The sequence below is a fragment of the Salvia splendens genome, chromosome 9 (assembly GCF_004379255.2).
Source record: "Salvia splendens isolate huo1 chromosome 9, SspV2, whole genome shotgun sequence".
NCBI classification, from domain to species: Eukaryota; Viridiplantae; Streptophyta; class Magnoliopsida; order Lamiales; family Lamiaceae; genus Salvia; species Salvia splendens.
This window is the reverse complement of record NC_056040.1, coordinates 35,173,593-35,194,681: the sequence shown is the minus strand read 5'-3', so window position 1 is coordinate 35,194,681 and position 21,089 is coordinate 35,173,593. Positions and strand designations below refer to the sequence as shown.

At 49.2% G+C, this 21,089-nt stretch overlaps 1 protein-coding gene across 1 annotated transcript; it reads right to left on the bottom strand.

Moving 5' to 3' along the window:
* Positions 1-18,682: 18,682 nt before the first annotated feature.
* Positions 18,683-19,747, bottom strand: LOC121749477. The gene has a single exon (XM_042144048.1). The coding sequence runs from the start codon at positions 19,745-19,747 to the stop codon at positions 18,683-18,685; it is 1,065 nt and encodes a 354-aa protein (XP_041999982.1).
* Between the last annotated feature and the right edge of the window lie 1,342 nt (positions 19,748-21,089).

Genomic DNA, 21,089 nt, shown 5'->3' with positions numbered 1-21,089 from the left:
GTCTAACCTACCTCAAATCTCCTCGGATCATGGACCGATCCTCGCCAGCACGATCCCGAGGCCTCCAACACGGGGTAGCGCCTTCCGATTCCAGAATATGTGGGTTCGACATGAAGGCTTCAAGAGCCTCATTCAAGATGTTTGGGAAGAACCGACCGGGGCGTCGGGCCTGCTCAATCTCCAAACAAAGCTAGCCAGAAGTAAAAAAGCACTTAAGGCTTGGAATAGGGAGGTCTTCGGCAATATCCATTCCAATCTCCAAGAAATGGAGGTGAGGATCGCACAAGGCCAAGCCAATTTTGAGGCTGATCCAACCCCCCGGAATAGAACCGAGATCAATAAAAGCATTGCAGAATACATCCTCCTATTGCGTATGGAAGAGGACTTTTGGAGACAGAAAGCATCCCTAAGGTGGCTTGCGGATGGTGATAAGAATACCAAGTTCTACCCGAGCTGGGTGAAACAGAAGAGAGTTAGGCTTTGTATACACTCCATACATGCGAATGGCCGAGAGATTGCAGACGAAACAGAGTTGAGAAATTCGGCGGTTGAGTTTTTTTGGAGCCTCCTCACACCGGATAATCCGACACTCGTGGAGCCGGATATTGACTTAATCCAAGAGCTCCCTCCTACCCCGGCATTAATGGAGATCCATAAGCCCCCAGATGCCGAGGAGGTGAAGAGAGCGGTATTTGATATCTCCGGGGACAGTGCTCCGGGCCCGGATGGCTTTTCGGCGGTCTTTTTTCAAGCTTGTTGGGGGATCATTGAAAAGGATGTTGTGGATGCCATAATGCAGGTCTTCCTTGGAGCATACCCTCCCAAAAGTATCACGGCCAAATATTGTCCTCATCCCGAAAAAGGCCTCGCCCGGGACGTGGGCTGACTTCCGCCCCATAAGTCTTTGCAATGTCCTTAACAAGATTATCACAAAAGTCCTCACTGCTCGCCTCGGCCCGTTCCTGCCCCAAGTAATTTCACCAAACCAGAGCGGCTTTGTTAAGGGACGACTTCTACATGACAACGTTTTGATGGCCCAAGAGATGTTTCACGAAATAGCAAGGTGCTCACCCGCACCAAATGTGGCAATTAAGATTGATATGGCTAAGGCCTATGATAGGGTCCAATGGAGCTTCCTAACTAAGGTTCTTAGGCGTATGGGCTTCCCGGATGCATGGATAAGTCTTGTCGAACGATGTATAGGCTCATGCTGGTTCTCAGTTCTCATTAATGGCGTTCCCGCTGAGTTCTTCAAATCAACCCGAGGGTTAAGGCAAGGAGACCCCATCTCCCCGGCTCTTTTTGTGATAGCCGCGGATTACCTATCTAGGGCACTCGACAAGCTCAGTCTTGGCAATAAGGAGATGGTATTCAAGGCCTCCAGGAAGTGCATGGAAATCAGCCACCTGGCTTACGCTGATGATATTATCATTTTCACCCAAGCGGCTGCAGCCCCAATGCGTCGGCTTAGAGCGTGTCTCGACAAATATGTGAACGTTTCTGGGCAACAGATCAACCTTGATAAAAGCAATTTCTACATTGCAGACGTGCACGAGCAATGGGCACGAACAATCTAAGAGGAAGGAGGATTTGCTCGGGGTACGTTCCCTTTCCTATATTTGGGGGTTCCTATATACCGAGGGGCCAAGCGGACGGAAATGTTTATGTTCATTCGGGAGAAGCTAGCTAGAAGAGCATCCGGATGGGCGCATCGATATCTATCTTTTGGAGGGAGGCTCACTCTTATTAAGAGCACACTTGAGGCGATCCCCATTCATATCTTTCAAGCCATTGAGCCAACGTCCGGTACCCTCAAGCTACTAGATCAACAATTGGCCCGTTTCTTTTGGGGCTCGACTAATGAAAGGAAGAGAACTCATTGGATTAGTTGGGACCAGATGTGCCTTCCCTTTAACGAGGGAGGACTCGGCATTCGGAAGTTCTCGGAGGTGTTGCGTGCCTTCAACATCAAGCTGTGGTGGCGATTTCGAGAACAAAATTCCTTATGGGCACAGTACATGATGCACAAATATTGCTCCAATGGCTCACCAATTGCCCCGACACCCACGAGTAGAGGGAGCCCAACTTGGAAGAGATTGACCAAGGCATGGGGTCATGCCCACCCGCACATTTGATGGCTTGTGGGAACAGGAAGAATTTATTTTTGGGATGACATATGGCTTGGTGATATCCCCCTTAGGGAGACTTGCATTGATGAGAGGGGCAATCCCATGACAACCGTTTCGGAGTTCTTCACTAACGGCACATGGGATGTTCCTAAACTTCAATTGCTTCATGATCAAGCTGGTCTTCCGCAACCAATCATTGATCGGATCCGCAACACCCCAATAATAACCGAAGATCCGGACGTCCCGAGATGGACCTTGTCCCGGCGAGGGAACTTCACCTTAGCCTCAACGTGGGAGGTGTCCCGGTCCCAAGGACCAATTATCCAGGGACTCGAAGACATATGGAAGGCTGGTCTCACAACTTCCATGGCAATCTTTAATTGGAGGCTCTTATCTAACCGGATCCCTGTTGATTCGAAACTTCAATGGCGCAAGATCGAGCTCGCATCCAAATGCAACTGCTGCCCCCACCGGCCGAGCACAGAGTCCCTCCAACACCTTTTCATCCAAGGCGTAGGGGCGAGAAGAGTATGGAAAGAATTTGATGGATGGTTCGAGGGCCCCTCTTCACCACTTGGGATAAACGACACCATACCCACACGAATTGAAGTATGGGCGAGAAGAACGCCGCAACCAGGTAGGAAACATCTTAGCCGATCCTTGCCATACATCATCTTTTGGTTCCTCTGGGCAGAACGAAATAGAAGCCGCCATCATGAACTCCAGTTCAGGGCGAATAACGTTGTGTGGCAGACCATTACCTTTATCCGTAACAACATGGAGAATGGAAGACTCAAGCCAAAACATTGGAGGGGAGTTCGGCTTGGAGTCGCCATCCCTAGTCGTGCCGAATGCCTAAGACCACTTCCGCTTGCAATGATGATCAATTGGGAGCCTCCAGATCAGCCTTGGATCAAACTAAACACAGATGGATCATACTTCGAGAGGTCTGGTAAGGTAGGTGGAGGGGGCATTATTCAGGATCATTCGGGCACGTTGATTTTGGCTTATGCCTTACCCCTCGAAGCACAATCACCCCTCGAGGCCGAGCTGCTTGCTATACAGCATGGATTAAAGATGGCCGAGGCCCTTGCGAAACCAATTTGGCTCGAGTCGGATGCCGAGCAAGCCATTAACCTTATCAAAGGGGCACAATGGGGCCCTGCCCATACTCGCCACGCCATGGCGCACATTGCCTTGCTAAAGCGCAGGCTCACCCTCCGAACAACTTTCATCCATCGGGAAGGCAACAAGGCGGCCGACTTACTCGCGAAGATGGGTACGGACATGATCTGCAGCCAAACCTGGTCCGAACAAGATGCGCCGGAGGCCCTTACAGATATCGTCCGGTTGGAGCAGAAGGGGACCCCGAATATCCGCGTTCGTGAAGATGGAGAGACTTAATTGATCACCATAGAGTATGCAGGTGTCGAGCCAACCATGACACGACCCCGACCTACTCTTAAGTGCTTAGAGCCAAGTTTGATGTTTGTGAGTTGCATTTGATTGCTTTTGTTCTTGAGTTGGTTGTAATAGTTTTGTATTTTGGCTTCGATTAAGATCATTTGTAACCGAGAACTGTAACTGAAATTGTTGGATGATATATAGGGATGAGGGACCCTCGAACCCTCCACCGATAAGGTGTTTTAAAAAAAAAAAACATGTTCGAGCTTGAATGTGATGCATCTGGAGTAGGCATAGGAGCTGTTTTGTTGCAGGATGGAAAACCAATCGCTTACTTTAGCGAAAAGTTGAAAGGAGCTCAATTGAACTATCCAACGTATGACAACGAGTTATATGCTTTGGTTAGAGCTTTGGAAACATGGCAGCATTACCTGTGGCCTAGAGAGTTTGTAATTCATACGGATCATGAATCTCTCAAGTACTTGAAAGGTCAAGGTAAGCTTAGCAAGAGACATGTTAAGTGGGTGGAATTCATTGAATCATTTCCCTATGTAATCAAATACAAAAAGGGAAAAGAAGTCGGCATGAGCAAACCCAATTCAAATCGTACAACGTGGGGTGGCAAGTTCAGATGTTTATCCACAACAACATGGCCAATGGGACCATAAAGCCGAAACACTGGAAGGGGGTGCATTTGGGAATGAGCATTCCGAGCCAGACAGTCTCAAGGGGGCTGAGACCATTGGTGATGCCGGTCAAGTGGCACCCCCCTGAGGGCTTGTGGATCAAGGTTAACACGGATGGGGCATACATGGAAGCTTTGGATAAAGCAGGAGGGGGAGGAGTGGTCCGTGATTGGACCGGAAAGTTGCTTGCGGCTTTCTCGACCCCTCTCGATGCCCACTCAGCTTTGGAGGCTGAACTCATGGCGGCTCATTGTGGACTCGAGCTTGCGAACGAGCTAGCGCAGCTCATATGGATGGAGACGGACGCTGAGCAAGTCGCCAAACTCCTCAATGGTAAAACTTGGGGGCCGGCACACGTCCGTCGGGTCATGGCGCGGCTCTTCTTCTTCAAGCAACAGCACATCATCCGCGTCTCATCCATCCCCTGGGAGGGGAACCAAGCGGCGGATATGCTCGCTAAGATGGGCTTGGACCAGCAATGCTCCTTCGTTACTCTGCCCAGTCAGCTCCAAGACCCCTAAAGGACATCATTAGAATGGAAGAAATGGGAATACCCAACATTCGAGTTCGGTTTGAAGAACACGAGTAGCACTGTTGCCGAGGAAGGAAGGAGTGTTTTATCTTTTGTTTTTGTTCAATTGTATTTTGTCTTTTGGAAGTGAGTATGATGAGGTCCGGGTTGTTGGATCCGGACCGCTTTCTACTCCTAATCTTTGTGTTGGCACACCACTTTTGGGTGTGGCCAGGATCTGTACTCAACCTCTTATGAAATATAGGGATGAGGGACCCACGAACCCTCCACCGTAAAGGTGTTTGATTAAAAAAATATATATATATACAAAAAGGAAAAGAAAACATTGTGGCTGATGCATTGTCTCGGAGGTACATTTTGATCACTACTTTGAGTTCTAAGTTGCTTGGTTTTGAGTTGATTAAGGAAATGTATGATAATGACCCGGACTTTTCTTCTATCTATTTAGCTAGTGAGCATGCTGCATTTGACATGTTCTATAGGCATGATGGCTATTTGTTTAGAGAAAATAAATTGTGCATTCCTAAAGGTTCTATGCGTGAATTGCTTGTGCGTGAAGCTCATGGTGGTGGTTTAAAGGGGCATTTTGGAGTCCATAAGACAATGGATGTTTTGCATGAACATTTCTTTTGGCCTAAAATGCGTGTGGATGTTGAAAGAATTTGTAAAAGATGCGTAACTTGCATGCAAGCCAAGTCTAAATCACACCCACATGGTTTGTACAAACCGTTACCAATTCCTAGTGCACCTTGGGAGGATATTTCAATGGACTTTGTCGTTGGTTTGCCAAGAACAAAAAGAGGTAGAGATTCAGTTTTTGTGGTTGTTGATAGGTTTTCAAAAATGGCACATTTTATTCCATGTCACAAAACTGATGATGCATCTCATGTTGCTGATTTGTTCTTTAAAGAAATTGTCCGTTTGCATGGTGTTCCTAGATCAATTGTGAGTGATCGAGATGCTAAATTTGTGAGTCATTTTTGGCGTGTGTTGTGGAATAAGTTGGGAACTAAACTCTTCTTTTCTACTACTTGTCATCCACAAACAGATGGAGAAACTGAAGTAGTTAATAGGACTTTGTCTCAATTACTACGAACTTTAGTTAAAAAGAACTTGAAAAGTTGGGAGGAATGCTTACCTTTTGTTGAATTTGCTTATAATCGAAGTGTTCATTCTGCTACTAGCTTTTCTCCATTTGAAGTTGTGTATGGTTTTAATCCATTGAGTCCACTAGATTTGATTCCAATACCTATTGAAGAACGTGCAAGTCTTGATGGAAAAGCTAAGGCTGAAATGGTGAAAAGATTGCATGAAAGGGTAAGACTCAACATTGAAAAGAGGACAGAACAATATGCAAAGCAAGCCAACAAGGTTTGGAAACAAGTCATCTTTGATGCCATTACGTTACACACGTCACAAAATGTATAAGTGTGGGCAGTTTGGATTCAAAATGTTTGATTGTTGGCCAAGTAAACCAATATATAAGAGTTATGCTTCAAATAAGTTGTTAAGACATGACAATTCCTAATTGCTGGATGTACCAAAAGTGATGAGTAAAACGAAGTGAGAGAAGCTCTCCCTTCTCTCTAGAATTCGCCCTCTCTCCCTCCCTCCCCTTTGAGGGAGGTGAAATGTGATTGTTACATCCGACACATGGTGAAGTCCGGTGGTGAGCTGCCGGAGGGGAAGGCCGCGGCCTTGATACACACGATGCAGCCCCTTTCCTCGCCGGAGTGGAAGTTTTGTTCGATTGCACGGCCCAAAACCAAAAGGGTTGGCACGCCCCACCCGGAGAAAGTTCGACAAGCCCTCAAACGAGCTGGTCTTGAATCTGGTTCGGAGGTGAGTCGGGCTAAGAAGAAGATGGTGTTCGAAATGGCTGATGGACTCGTCGGTAAACTCTATGGTGAAAGGAGGGGGTCGCCAGATCTTAAGCAATCTCTTATTGGGGATATGTTGAGCTCCTTAGCTCAAATGGCAAAGGATGAGAAAGCTTTGACAAAAGATTTGGAAGGTCTTGATGGTGAGGGGATGGCTGGAATTGCGCCGGTGCCGGCGCCGGCTGGCCGGGACCTTGATGTCTCATGCTTGGAGTATGAGATGGTCAACAAGGAGACCAATGCAAGTACACCCTTCCATGGTCAGCCTAGGCTAGAGGATGGGTTGGCATGTGACTCACAAAAGAAGGAAAAGACAAAGGTTACTTTGCTTGGGCAAGAAAATGATGTATGGTCCATTTGAGGTAAATGCCATTTTTAATTCAAAATCAGCACCATGTGCTATCCACACCCAAATCGGCATTGATGGAGACAAAAGGGACCATGGCACCGACGGTCGGCCGCCGGAGTACCAGCAGGAAAACCTGGTCCCACCGGCGAATGCATGGAAGGAGGCTAAAAACTTGTTCGCACATGGGGGGACGGGGTGCATGGTGGGAGCCTCAACACCGCATAAAACCCATAAGGACGAGCCAATCCCACTTGACGCCGGCAAGGTCACACCTTTGGGGACAGCCGAAGACTTTGAAGGTACACCTTATCTCTCCTTTCCCGATATTGAAACGGAATATCTCTCGGAGAACTAGGACTAGCCATTGTTGGGAAGTTTTCCCACTCACTCCCTTCTTCTTTCCAAATTCAAAAAAGCTTAAGGGGGTATGGGGCTAGTTTTTTTTTTTTACCTTCACGGTGGAGGGTTCAGGGTCCCTCATCCCTATATATCAACAAAAGGCCATTACTTGATTACAAGAGGACCAATCTTTCTAAAGCTAGAGTGACAAAAACAATTTACACCACACCCTATTACAAAAACACCACAAGAGTAAATAGGGGTCAATCCGGGGATGGACCGACACCCACATACTCTACGGCGTCCTGTACAAAGCAAGATCGGTGACCACTTTCCGTGCCTCGTGCTACTCTCGTTCATCATCTCTCACCTGAAGATTGGGGACTCCCATTTCGTCCATCCGGATGATGGCTCTAATCCTTCTTGGAACATTTTGTGGGGACATTTGTTGGAAATTATCTTGTTCCACTCCCATTTTGGCGAGCATATCAGCCGCTTTGTTACCCTCCCTATGAATGAAGGTGGCCCGGAATATATGTCTACGTTTGAAGCCATGCAAAAGGGCCATGACGCGGGGAACTTGTGCCGGGCCCCAAGTCGTGCCATTGAGCAACTTAATAGCTTGTTCCGCATCTGATTCAATCCATATGGGTAGGTTGAACTCCTGATTCTTATTAATGGGGCGCCGGCAGGCTTCTTCAAATCCACCCGTGGACTAAGGCAAGGGGATCCCATCTCCCCTGCCCTCTTCGTTCTAGCGGCGGACTATCTCTCGAGACTACTTGATAAACCCATCCTTGGCAACAAAGAGATGACATTCAAAGTAACCCGGGGAAGTATTGAGATCAGCCACCTTGCCTATGCGGATGACATCATCATCTTCACGCAAGCGGCCGTGAACCCCCTTCGGAGGCTTCGTGGCTGTCTGGATCACTATGCCGAGGTGTCTGGTCAGCAAATCAACCTTGACAAGAGTAATTTCTATATAGCCGACGCTAATGAAGGCTGGACATACACAATACAAAGCGAAGGAGGTTTCTCACGAGGTTCGTTTACCTTCCTTTACCTTGGAGTCCCTACTTACAGGGGGGGTGAAGCGCACGAGTATGTTCTTGTTCCTCCGGGAGAAAATCTCAGCTAGGATCTCTGGGTGGGCCCATCGTCACCTCTCCTTTGGGGGGAGACTCAATTTGATTAAAAGCACACTAGAAGCGATCCCCCTACACATTTTTCAAGCTATTGAGCCTACGGGTGGTGCCCTCAAGCAATTGGATCAGCAGATCGCTCGGTTCTTTTGGGGGTCAACTAATGAGAAGAAAATGACACACTGGATAAGTTGGGACCAAGTTTGCCTACCCACGGCCGAAGGAGGCTTGGGCATTCGGAAGATCATGGAAGTCTTACGAGCTTTTAGTATCAAGTTGTGGTGGCGGTTTAGGGAACAAAACTCCCTTTGGGCTACGTACATGATGGCCAAATATTGCCATAAGGCTTCTCCACTCACAGCTAAAGCCATAGGGAGGGGCAGCTCTACTTGGAAGAGGATTTTGAAGGCCCGAGCCCAGGCTCAACCGCACATTCGATGGGTGGTGGGAGAAGGAAAGATGCTATTCTGGGATGACTTATGGCTCTTTATTTTTTTTTAACCAAACACACCCCAAATGGCGGAGGGTTGAGGCGGACCCACACCTGTGCATTACCAAAACCATTGGTTACAAACAAACATACACCGAGTCGCCCAAAAGTGACGACTCGCCAAGGCATGACAAATTGGAGTACAACGAGGGCCTCCCTAACAACTAGAGGTGGTCATCTATATACTCTCAAAATCCAATTACCATTTGATACAACCTTTGTATCCCCAACACTTCTGTCCATCACCTAGCCAAGGCCCGCAATAGGGATACCTCCGCTAGGTACATGCCCTCCTGGATCAAGGTCCTCGATGTGGCCCTCTATCTCCCGGTTGGGGCGCCCACATGCGACACTCATGGAGCTAAAGCTCGCGTCATTCGCACCCGATGGGACACTCCCAAATGTCACCGTAGCAACATTCTCCTTCAAATGCCAGTCATACACGTGTGGAGCCTTGGTGTGCATATCGCCCTCATGCACTTTTCCTTTCCTCCTCCTCGACACCAATTGGAAGCCATCCTCATCCACATTTAGGTGACTCCTACTAGCCACTCTTGACTTCGACGATCCCGCACCCAATGTACCCTCGATGTACTCCACATGATTGTTACAATCTTTGGACTTCTCTAACTGTCCAATGGACGATGGAGTGCCATTCGCCTTTGGGCGCCACTCACGGTGGATGATCTTGGCGGCGTGGCTTGAAAGGTTCTCCTTGTATGATGCTCGGCGACCCTTGTCTCTTCCCCGAGACTTCCTTCCCGCTGCATGGCAATCCTCTTTCTCATGCCCAACATGTTTACAATTATCACAAAACAATGGAATACGGTCCCATGCCACTTTGTACCTCGAGTCTTTGCCTCGGATATTAAGGATGATCTCTTCCGTCGGGGGAGTGGAGATGTCAATCTCTACGCAAATCCTTGTGAAGGAGAGTTGGCTTTGATGAATTGTGGCATGATCGGCTTGTAGTGGCTGGCCAAGGAGCTTACCGATTGCCAAGAGGGCCGATTCCTCATAGAGATGAGCCGGTATACCTAATATGTTACACCACACGACAACAATTGGCAACTCAAAGAACGTGTCAAACTCCGACGCCCACTTGAACACCCTCATCGGATGGCAATCAACATACCAATTCGGACTCCCATTAGGGCCATTTAGCACCTTAGCATAATCGGCCACCTCTTGAAATTGGAGTAAAATATGCTTAGCATTCAAGTATTTCCATGTGAATGCTCCAACTAGCCCCATGCCACTAAAACTTTTTTGAATTTGGGTTGTGGACGGGAGTGAATGGGAGAACTTCCCGACAATAGCTAGCCCTAGCTTCTCCGAGAGAAAATCCATTTCGAAATCAGAAAAGGAGAGCGATGGCGTACCTTCAAAAGAGCCGGCTGTACCCAAAGGCTTGGTCTTGCCGTCGTCCAAGGGGATTAGCTCGGACTTTTGATTTGGGACCGATGAACCCTCCACGGCTCCGGTCCCCCCGTGGTTGGAATGATTCGTTGCCGCCTTCCACACATTCGCCGGCGGTGCCAGCATTTCCGGCGAAGATTCCAGCGGTGCCAGCTTTTCCGGTGACGGCTCCGTCGGTTGTGCCACGGAGGCACGGTCTTCCATGCATGCATCAGCCTCAAGGTGGAGGTAAGTAGCACATGGTATTGCTTGTGAGTACAAATTGTCATTTTCCCCATTTGGAGCAACACCTTCTTCCCTATGCAAAGTGGTCTTTGTCTCTACCTCTTTTTGCAAGTCACATGATTCCAACACATCACATGCCACCCCATCATCTAGCCTAGGACCCATGTGATGTATTGTACTTGCACCGGTTGGGTGGTGGTCCAGCTCACTCCGGCTCGCCGGTGCAGACGAAATTCCGGTCACCTCCTCGGAGTTGAGCATTTCCATTGCAATCTTCTTCTTCTTTTCTTCCATCTTTGTTGTCGACTCCTTCATCAGTTCAATTACCTCCCGGAAACCGGATTTGACTGGTGGGTCCACTAGGTCATCGTCCGAGATTCCGGCAGCAAAATACTGTTCATGGTCGAGAAGGAGTAAGTGACCCGTAGCTGCTTCGAAGGGGCCCGGCCTCGCCATTTGAGCAAACGTTCTCATCGTATACCCATTGGAAGGATGCTCTCCTTCCGGCGACGCCGTCTCCTCATCATTTTTCCCGGCGAGTAGCTCCTCGGCCATTTCGAAGATCATTTTTTTCTTGATTCGACTAACCCCCGAAATAGTCTCAAGGCCTGTACGTTTCAGCTCAAGTCGGCCTCTCTCAGGGAAAGGAGTCCCGGCCCTCTTTGTCTTTGGCCGTGGGATGAAAGGGAGACTCCGTTCCGGTGAGCGGGGTGATTGGATCGTGTGAGATGAAACCGTAGCAGCCTCAACCGCCGGTTCTCCGCCGGCCTTCACCATAGTCGTGGCTGAAGATTACATTTCACCTCCCTCAAAGGGGAGGGAGGGAGGGTGGACGAAATCTAGAGAGAAGGGAGAGCTTCTCTCTCTTGGGGTTGGGATGATGTTATGGGATGATTTCTCTGGGATGACTTATGGCTCGGAGACCTTGAGAAGCCAAAGGCCGATTGTTCAGGGCCTGAATGACATTTGGAGAGCGGGCCTCACATCATCTATTGCCATCTTTATATGGCGACTACTCTCCAACCACATTCCGTTGGATACAAAGCTACAATGCAGACGAATGGAATTGGCGTCCAAATGCCAATGCTGCCCACATAGACCAAGGATCGAATCTCTCCAACATCTCTTCATACAATGGGACGGGGCTCGCGGGATATGGAGGGAATTTGATGCATGGTTTGAGGGCTCTTCATCACCTCTACGGATCAATGACACTATACCGGATCGGCTTGAAGTCTGGGCAAAGAGAGTTCTTCAATCGGGTAGGAAACACTTAAGCCGGGCCTTGCCGTATCTCATATTATGGTTCATTTGGGCAGAACGGAATAGAAGTCGCCACCAGTCGGTACAATTTAAGCCATTTAATGTAGTCTGGCAAGTGCAAGTCTTCATCAGAAATAGTATGGCTAACGGGATATACAAGAGGAAGCATTGGAAGGGAGTTCGCCTCAAAATCACCATCCCAAGCAACGCTGAATCACGGAGCCATAGGCCGCTAGTGGTGGCAATTAAATGGCACCCACCGGATGACCCCTGGATCAAGCTTAACACTGATGGTGCGTATGTGGAAGCGTCGGATAAAGCCGGGGGAGGTGGTATCATCCGAGACCATACCGGAAAAGTGCTTGCAGCGTTCGCTTCTCCGCTTGCGGCTCACTCAGCCCTGGAGGCGGAGCTCCATGCCGTTCATCTCGGATTGGACCTTGCCTTAGAATTCAATCGACCTATCTGGGTTCAGTCGGATGCACAACAAGTGGTCCAGCTTCTAAATGGTACAAGTTGGGGTCCGGCACACACTAGCCGGTGTTGGCGCAAATTTCACTCCTCAAGCGCCATCAAGACGTGCGAACCACCATCATTCATCGGGAAGGGAATAGGGCCGGAGACCTTCTGGCTAAAATGGGATTAGAATGTCACAACTACTACCGAATGAGTGCCCACACGATGCCGAGACACCTCAGTGCGATCACTAGGATGGAAGCAATGGGAGTTTCGAACATTCGGGTCCAACATGAGGATGAAGAATAGACTGATTTGGAGGATAGGAGGGTATCGACTTTGGTCTTTGTTTAATTGTATTTTGATTTTGTAAGGGAGTATAATGAGGTTCGGGCTTGTTGCTTGGGACCACACTCTACTCCTAAGATTGTTATGGCACATCACTTTTGGGTGTGGCCACGTTTTGTATGCACCGTCTTTTGAAATGTAGGGATGAGGGGCCCACGAACCCTCCACCATGATGGTGTTGGATAAAAAAAAGAGTTGGGTCAAGCAGAAGAGAATCCGGATGCGCATTCATAAAACTAGTGCAGATGGTCGCGAACTCACCGGATGCGGATGAGATCAAACGAGCTGTCTTTGATCTCTCGGGGGACAGCGCACCAGGTCCGGATGGATTCTCCGCTATCTTTTTTCAAGCATGCTGGGGCATTGGGACAGGACGTGGCCGCAGCAGCCACTAGGCAGTTTTTCCAAGGGGCCTTTCTTCCCCGAAGTGTTACGGCAACAAGCATTGTCCTCATCCCTAAGAAACCTTCGCCGAGTACTTGGGGAGACTACCGCCACATTAGCCTATGCAACGTCTTCAATAAAATCCTTACAAAGGTCCTCACGAAAAGGCTTACCTCGATCCTCCCACGGGTTATCGCCCCAAATCAGAGCGGGTTTGTGAAGGGACGACTGCTAAATGATAATGTCCTTCTTGCACAGGAATTGCTACACGAGCTCCCGAGACGCGCCCCAGCCCCAAATGTTGCGGTCAAGATCGACATGGCCAAGGCCTACGACCGAGTCCAATGGCCTTTCCTTCTTAAGATTCTCCGTCGAATGGGCTTCCCGGACCCCTAGATTGATATGGTTGAGAGATGTGTAAGTCGCTGCTGGTTCTCAGTTCTCATTAATGGGGTCCCCTCGGGTTTCTTCAAATCAACAACGGGTTTAAGACAAGGCGACCCTATATCCCCGGCTCTCTTTGTGATTGCTACGGACTACCTCTCACGGTCACTCGATAAGCTTATTCTGGGATGCAAAGAAATGGTATACAAGGCCACCGACGCTGCTTGGAGATCAGCCACCTCGCCTATGCCGACGATATCTTCATATTTACCCAAGCGGCTGCGAACCCCTTACGTGAGCTTAGAGCATGTCAGCCGAGGAAACATGCGCGGTCTCCCGGCCAAGGCTTACTTTGCTTGGTCGATGGTGATATGCGCTCGCACCCGCCTACATGGTGAAGGCCGGGGGAGGGGGCCACGGCCGTTAGCCATGAATCGCGATCCCTCTCTACGCCGGAATGGACCTTCTCAACGATGGATCGGCCAAAAACGAAGAGGATAGGAACCCCATGCACGGTTAAATCACGGCGAGCCCTCAAGCGAGCCTTGTCGCCGACCTTGTCGGACAACCTTGTCGCCGAACGCCATGGCGAAGGGAGGAGGTCGCCGGAGGTTGAACAAGCTTGTGTTGGGGAGTTGTTGAACGCATTAGCTCAAATAGCTAAGGAGGGGAGCATGCCAACATGTGATTTGGAGGAACTCGATTGTGAAGAGGTGGCCGGAACTTCACCGGCGCCGGCCAACCGGAACGATGATGTATCATCCAAGGAGATGGTGCTGGTCAACCATCAACAAGTGGAAGGTACAAGGGACCATGTGAATCCTTGTCTTGATGTGGGGGTGACATGTGAGAAGTTGGATGCATGTGACTCACCAATGAGGGAAAGGACAAAGCTCACTTTGCATGGGGAAGGAAGTGTTGGCTCTTTTTTGGTAAGTGGCAATTTGAATTCCCACATTACATGGGTGATAGACCAGGGTGAGATCTACTTTTGGGATGATATTTGGCTTGGAAACACCCGCCTCATGGACCATAGCCTTGATGACAGAGGCGCAGCGCAAACAAGGGTGGCAGACTTCATAAGGGATGGCGCTTGGGATGAGGCTAAACTCAGGCTGCTACAATACCAGGCCGGGTTGCCAAAGAGGGTGATCACACAAATCTTGGACACGCCGATTGTGGTTGGTGAGTCGGACATCCCGAGATGGTCCCTCTCTTGGTCAGGGGATTTCTCGGTGTCCATGACCTGGGAGACAATTCGAACAAGTGGACTGAGAATTCAAGGCCTTGAGGAGATTTGGTTGGCCGGCCTCTCAAAGTCAATTGCAATCTTCAACTGGAGGCTTCTATCTAACCGAATTCCGGTTGACTCCAAACTTCAATGGCGAAATATTGAAATGGCATCAAAGTGCCAATGCTGCCCTCAAAGGCTGAACACGGAGTCCCTCCAACACCTCTTCATCCAAGGTTGGGGAGCGACCATAGTATGGAGAGAATTTGACAGATGGTTTGAAGGTTCGGCCCCAAACATCCGGATCAATGATACTATCCCGGAACAGCTGGAAGTTTGGTCTCGAAGATCGCAACAACCAGGCACGAAACATATTAGCCGGGTCCTGCCATATCTCATCTTTTGGTTCATATGGGCAGAACGTAATCTGAGCCGTCATGAACAGGTTCAATTTAAACCTTCCAATGTGATTTGGCAAGTCCAAATGTTCATCCGGAATAGTATGGAGAATGGGGGCATAAGAATGAAACACTGGAGCAGTATAAGACCAGGAATGGAAATACCGGGCTGTGCTGAGACAGGAAGGCCAACTCCGGTTGCTATGCTGATCAAATGGCACCCACCGGATCCAACGTGGATTAAACTCAACACGGATGGAGCCTTCTCAACCAGAACAAAACAAGGAGGAGGAGGGGCATAATTCGGGATCACCGAGGGAAGATGCTTGCAGCCTTCGCTATTCCCCTCGTCACACAATCGGCCTTGGAGGCCGAGCTTACAGCCATCTATCACGGCTTGGAAGTAGCCAAGGAGTTTAAGAAACCAATTTGGACTGAATTGGATGCTAAACAAGCCATCGATTTATTCAAAGGGACAGCATGGGGGCCGGCACACATTTTCCAAGTTATGGCCCGACTGCACATTCTCAAAAAGCAACACATCATCCGGTCCTCCTTCATCCACAGGGAGGGCAACAAAGCGGCTGATTTCCTAGCCAAGATGGGCCTTGAGCAAACCGCCTTGACTAGAAAGTCAGCAGACAACGCCCCAAGATTGCTTAAAGCCATTGTTCGATCGGACGATATGGGAATCCCCAACCTCTGAATGAGTAGTGACATCCGAGAGTAATGCAAGGTTTGAAGGGGGTCCCCCGCAAGAAAGGATACACCGGTCGAGATTTGATTGCATACCGGAGGGTACGTAGGTGTTGAGCCTGACCAGGCATATCCCCACCGTACTCTCTGACGTCTTGTTCTAGTGTGTTTGTTAATAATTTTGTACACCTAGATCTAGATTGTTTGGCCCATGAACCCTCCACCGTAAAGGTGTTTAATAAAAAACATGGTGAACACAAGGGGGACCGGCCTCCCGACGCCCGGCTGACGGAAAATTCGCCGGAAATCCTGGTGCCGCCGGCGGGAGCTTGGAAGGTGGCGAAAGTAATCCATCCCCAAAAGGGGTCGGGGAGCGTGGGAGGAGAATCAGCCATGCACGAGCCCTTTAAGGCCGAGCCAATACCTTTGGATGACACCAAGATTAAAGCTGTGGGGAAGGCCGGATGCTTTGAAGGGACACCATCCCTTACCTTCTCTGACTCTGAAACGGACGACCTCTCGGAGAAGCTAGGGCTAGCCGTCATTGGAAAGTTCTCACACTCGCTCCCATCTCCCTCCCAAATCCAAAAAAGCCTTGGAAGTTTGGGATTAGTGGGTTCTTTCACTTGGATATACTTGAATGCGAAGCACATCTTAATTCAATTCCAAGCGATGGCCGACTACGCTAAGGTCTTAAATGGCTACAATGGGAACCCCAATTGGTATGTTGATATCCACCCGAAGAGGGTGTTCAAGTGGGCGCCGGACTTTGACACATTTTTTGAGTCGCCGGTTGTCTCCGTTTGGTGCAACATTATGGGAATCCCGGCGCATCTCTTTGAGGAATCGGCTCTCATGGCAATCGGTAAACTACTAGGCAAGCCACTACAAGCCGATCATGCCACAATCCATCAAAGCCGGCTCTCCTTCGCAAGGATTTGCATAGAGATTGACATCTCTACTCCCCCGACGGAAGAGATCATCCTTAATATCCGAGGCAAAGATTCAAGGTACAAAGTGGCATGGGACCGTATCCCATTATTTTGTACTAATTGTAAACATGTTGGGCACGAGAAAGAGGATTGCCATGCAGCGGGAAGAAAGGCTCGGGGCAGAGACAAGGATCGCCGAGCATCATCCAAGGAGAACCACTCGAGCCATGCCGCCAAGATCATCCGCCGTGAGTGGCGCCCAAAGTCCGATGCTTGGGTCGGCACTCCATCGTCCATTGGACACTTGGAGAAGGCCAAAGATAGTAACAACCACACGGAGAACATTGAGGGTACATCGGGTGCGGGATCGTCGAAGTCAAGAGTGGCTAGTAGGAGTCACCCAAGTGTGGATGAGGATAGCTTCCAATTGGCGAGGAAGAGGAAGGGAAAGGTGCATGAGGGCGATATGCACACCAAGGCTCCACACGTTGAGGAGTGGCATTTGAAGGGGAATGTTGCTACGGTGACATTCGTGAGTGTTCCATCGGGTGCGAATGACTCGAGATTTAGCTCCATGAGTGTCACATGTGGGCCCCCAACCGGGAGATAGAGGGCCTCATCGAGGACCTTGATCCAGGAGGGCATGTCCCTAGCGGAGGTATCCCGATTGCGGGCCTTAGCTAGGTGAATGGACAAGTTTTTTGGGGATGCAAAGGCTGCATCAAATGGTAATTGGATTTTGAGAGTATTTAGATGACCATCCTAGTTGTTAGGGAGGCCCTCGTTGTACTCTAATTGTCATGTCTTGGCGAGTCATCACTTTTGGGCGACTCAGAGTATGTTTGGCTGTAGCAAATGGTTCCGGGTAATGCACATGTGTGGGTCCGCCTCAACCCTCCGCCCCTTAGGGTGTTTTAATTTAAAAAAAAAAGTAAAGCCAAATAAAAATAGTTATGCTCTAAATGAAATTCAACGAGACAACCATGACTATTCTGTTATATTGACCAAAATGATCTTGTCTTTGATATCATTACGTTACACACATCACAAAATGTATAATTGTGGGCAATTTTAATTCAAAAGGATTGCTTGTTGGCCAAGTAAACCCATATATAAGAGTTATGATTCAAATAAACTGTTAACATATATTTTTTTTTATGAAACTGAAACTGAAACTGAAACAAAATGTGGTCAAACTTAGCAATTCCAAATAAGCTGTTAAGATATGACAATTGCTATGATGTTATATCGATGAAAATGATCCTATCTTGATGCAATTATCTAACAGAGATCGTACAATGAAAGTTTGTAGGCCATTTTTTTTATTCAAACACCTTCACGGTGGAGGAATCGTGGGTCCCTCATCCCTATATTTCACAAGGAGAGTAGTACAATGCATGGCTACACCCAGAAGTGGTGTCCCGAAATCTAAGGCAGGAGTAGTATGCGGTCCGTGACAACAGGTCCGGATCTCATCATACTCCCTTCCAAAAGCAAAATACAAATAGCCCAAACCAAACAAACTACAATCCTCTCGACCGCCAGTCATCCCCATTCTTCCTCCTCATTTTGAACCCTGATGTTTGGGGTTCCGATTGCATCCATCCGCACGATTGCTGCGAGGTGTCTTGGTGCTGATCCGGCTCCCATTCTGCAAAAATCAATCCTCTCCATACCAATTTTAGCAAGGAGATCTCCCGCGCTATTACCTTCCCGATGGATGAAGGTGAAGCGCATGTCCTGTTGGTGCTTGAGGAGTTTGATCCGCGAGGTCACTCGGTAGAGGTGGGCCGGCCCCCAGCATGAGTCATTAATCAGCTTGATTGTTTTTTGTGCATCCGATTCCACCCAGATTGGTCACCCGAATTCCATGGCCAGGTTCAGCCCTACTTGAATGGCAAGTAGCTCTGCCTCAAGGGCCGAGTGTGCCTCGAGTGGGGTCGCAAAGGCTGCCAACATGTGTCCCCTATGATCTCTCACGATCCCTCCTCCTCAGGCTTTGTCCGTATCCTCACAGTACGCACCATCCGTATTGAGTTTGATCCATGGTTGTTCTGGTGGGTTCCACTTGATGGCCATCGCAAGCGGCCTAGACCTCCGTGGCTCAGCCTGATTCGGAATATTGACTTTAAGGAGAACTCCCTTCCAGTGCTTCGGTTTGTAAGTCCCATTTGTCATGCCATTTCTGATGAACGTTTGCACCTGCCAAACAACGTTAAATGGCTTAAACCTTACCGATTGATGGCGACTCCTATTGCGTTCCGCCCAAAGGAACCAAAGGATGATGTACGGCATAGCCCTGCCGAGGTGCTTCCTGCCTTGCCGCCGAACTCTTTGCGCCCAAACTTTAAGCCTATCAGGGATGGTGTCATTTATCCGGAGAGGAGGTGAAGAACCCCCGAACCATGAGTCGAATTCCCTCCAAACGGCGGAAGCTCCACTCCCTTGGATGAATAGGTGCTGCAGGGATTCAATGCCCGGCCGATGTGGACAGCATTGGCATTTAGATGCCATCTCCATTTTCCTCCACTGGAGCTTAGTGTCCACCGGGATTCGGTTAGATATGTGTCTCCAAATAAAGATGGCCATAGAGGATGTAAGGCCCGCTTTCCAAATGTCATCAAGTCCTTGGATGGTAGGTCTTTGGGTTCGAGTAGTTTCCCATGTTGTGGCGAGTGAGAACTCCCCATTACGAGATAGTCTCCATCTCGGGACATCCGGTCCATCCGGAATGATAGGTGTGTCAAGGATCTTTCGCACCACTTGAGGTGTCAAGCCGGCTTGCGCTTGAATCAGCCTCAATTTGGCCTCGTTCCACTTCCCTTCCATAATGAAATCCGCGACGCGCACAAGAGGTCCACCCCTATCGTCCATACTAAGTTCCCTCAAAGGAGCATCTCCAAGCCATAAGTCATCCCAAAAAGATACATTTCCTTCTCCCACCACCCAACGCATGTGTGGGTGAGCAAGTATTCGGGCCCTCAGGAGCCTCTTCCTACTTCCACCCTTCGCTCTAGCCGTGAGTGGGGACGCTTTGTGGCAATACTTAGCCGTCATATATTTTGCCCAAAGGGAGTTTTGTTCCCAGAACCGCCACCATAGCGTGATCAATCGAAAGAAGATGGCCCCAAGTCTTCATTCCCGAATCCATCAAGAACATAGGATTCACTTCCTCTTCAAATGGCACCCCGACCATTTACTTCTCAGCCTCGGAAACCGAGAAGTTGGCAACAAGCCTCGGCCACGCCATCGTCGGTAAGTTCTCCCACTCAATCCCGGCGTCTTTTCAAATTCCAAGAGCTCTTGATAATATCAAATTTAGCCGAGGTTTTACATGGAAATATATTAATGCGAAGCACATTCTTGTTCAATTTGAGGTTATTGCGAATTACGCTTGGTTGCTTAGTGGCCCCAAAGGCACTCCCGTGTGGTTTGTTGATAGGCACCCAATGAGGGTGTTCAAGTGGTCCCCGGAATTTGATGCCTATTACGAATCTCCCATCGCGGCGATCTGGTGCAACCTAATCGGACTCCCAATTCATCTTTTTGACCACTCGGCCCTATTCGCGATCGGCAAGTTGCTTGGAACACCAATTTAAATTGACCGTGCTACAGCAGACAAGACTTGATTATCCTTCGCCCGTATTTGGATCGAAATTGATATTACGAGGCCTCCTCCGGAGGAGATCATTCTGGATATTTGCGGACGAGAAACAGTGCAACGAGTAATGTGGGACAAAATTCCCTCGTATTGCCAGAAGTACAAACATGTGGTGCACAAGAGCGAGGTGTGCTATGCGGTGGGTAAGACGGAACGGCCCGCAAAAAGGAACTACAACAATGCCGCACCCAAACAGGCCCCCTCTGGAGACCAACATTCGAAAGGGAAGAAAGGACAATCGAAACAAACTTCGAACAACAATGCGTGGAGACAACAAGGGAAGAATAAAGGTGCGGCTGACCATTTGGTGACCATCCCGATGGAAAAGGCGGAGGATGATCCAGGTTGGGCCAGAACGGACATCATGGGAGAACTACAACAAGACCGTGTAGGAGAGAGCTGGACTTTCGTGCCAAGCAAGGAGATCGGCACGGTAGAGAGGGCCTCTTCCTTCGCCCTGGCTCGGCCTTTACCACCTTCACCCAAGCGGGTGGAGACAAGGGTGCAGCGATGGGCTTAACGTACGAGCCCCGAGTATCGTTCACCTCCCGGCGAGGTGGCATGCAGGGTTCGGTAAGACAAGCCTCGGCAAGGGGCGGCGGGAGCCTAGGGGGCAGGACACCCAGGAACATCCTAAGTACTAACCAATATTACTCTCTCATGGAGAGTGAAGACTTTGCGGCCAAGGAGTGTGGGGAGGTTGTCCCCTCGGAGATGGACATGCAATCTAATTGGAAC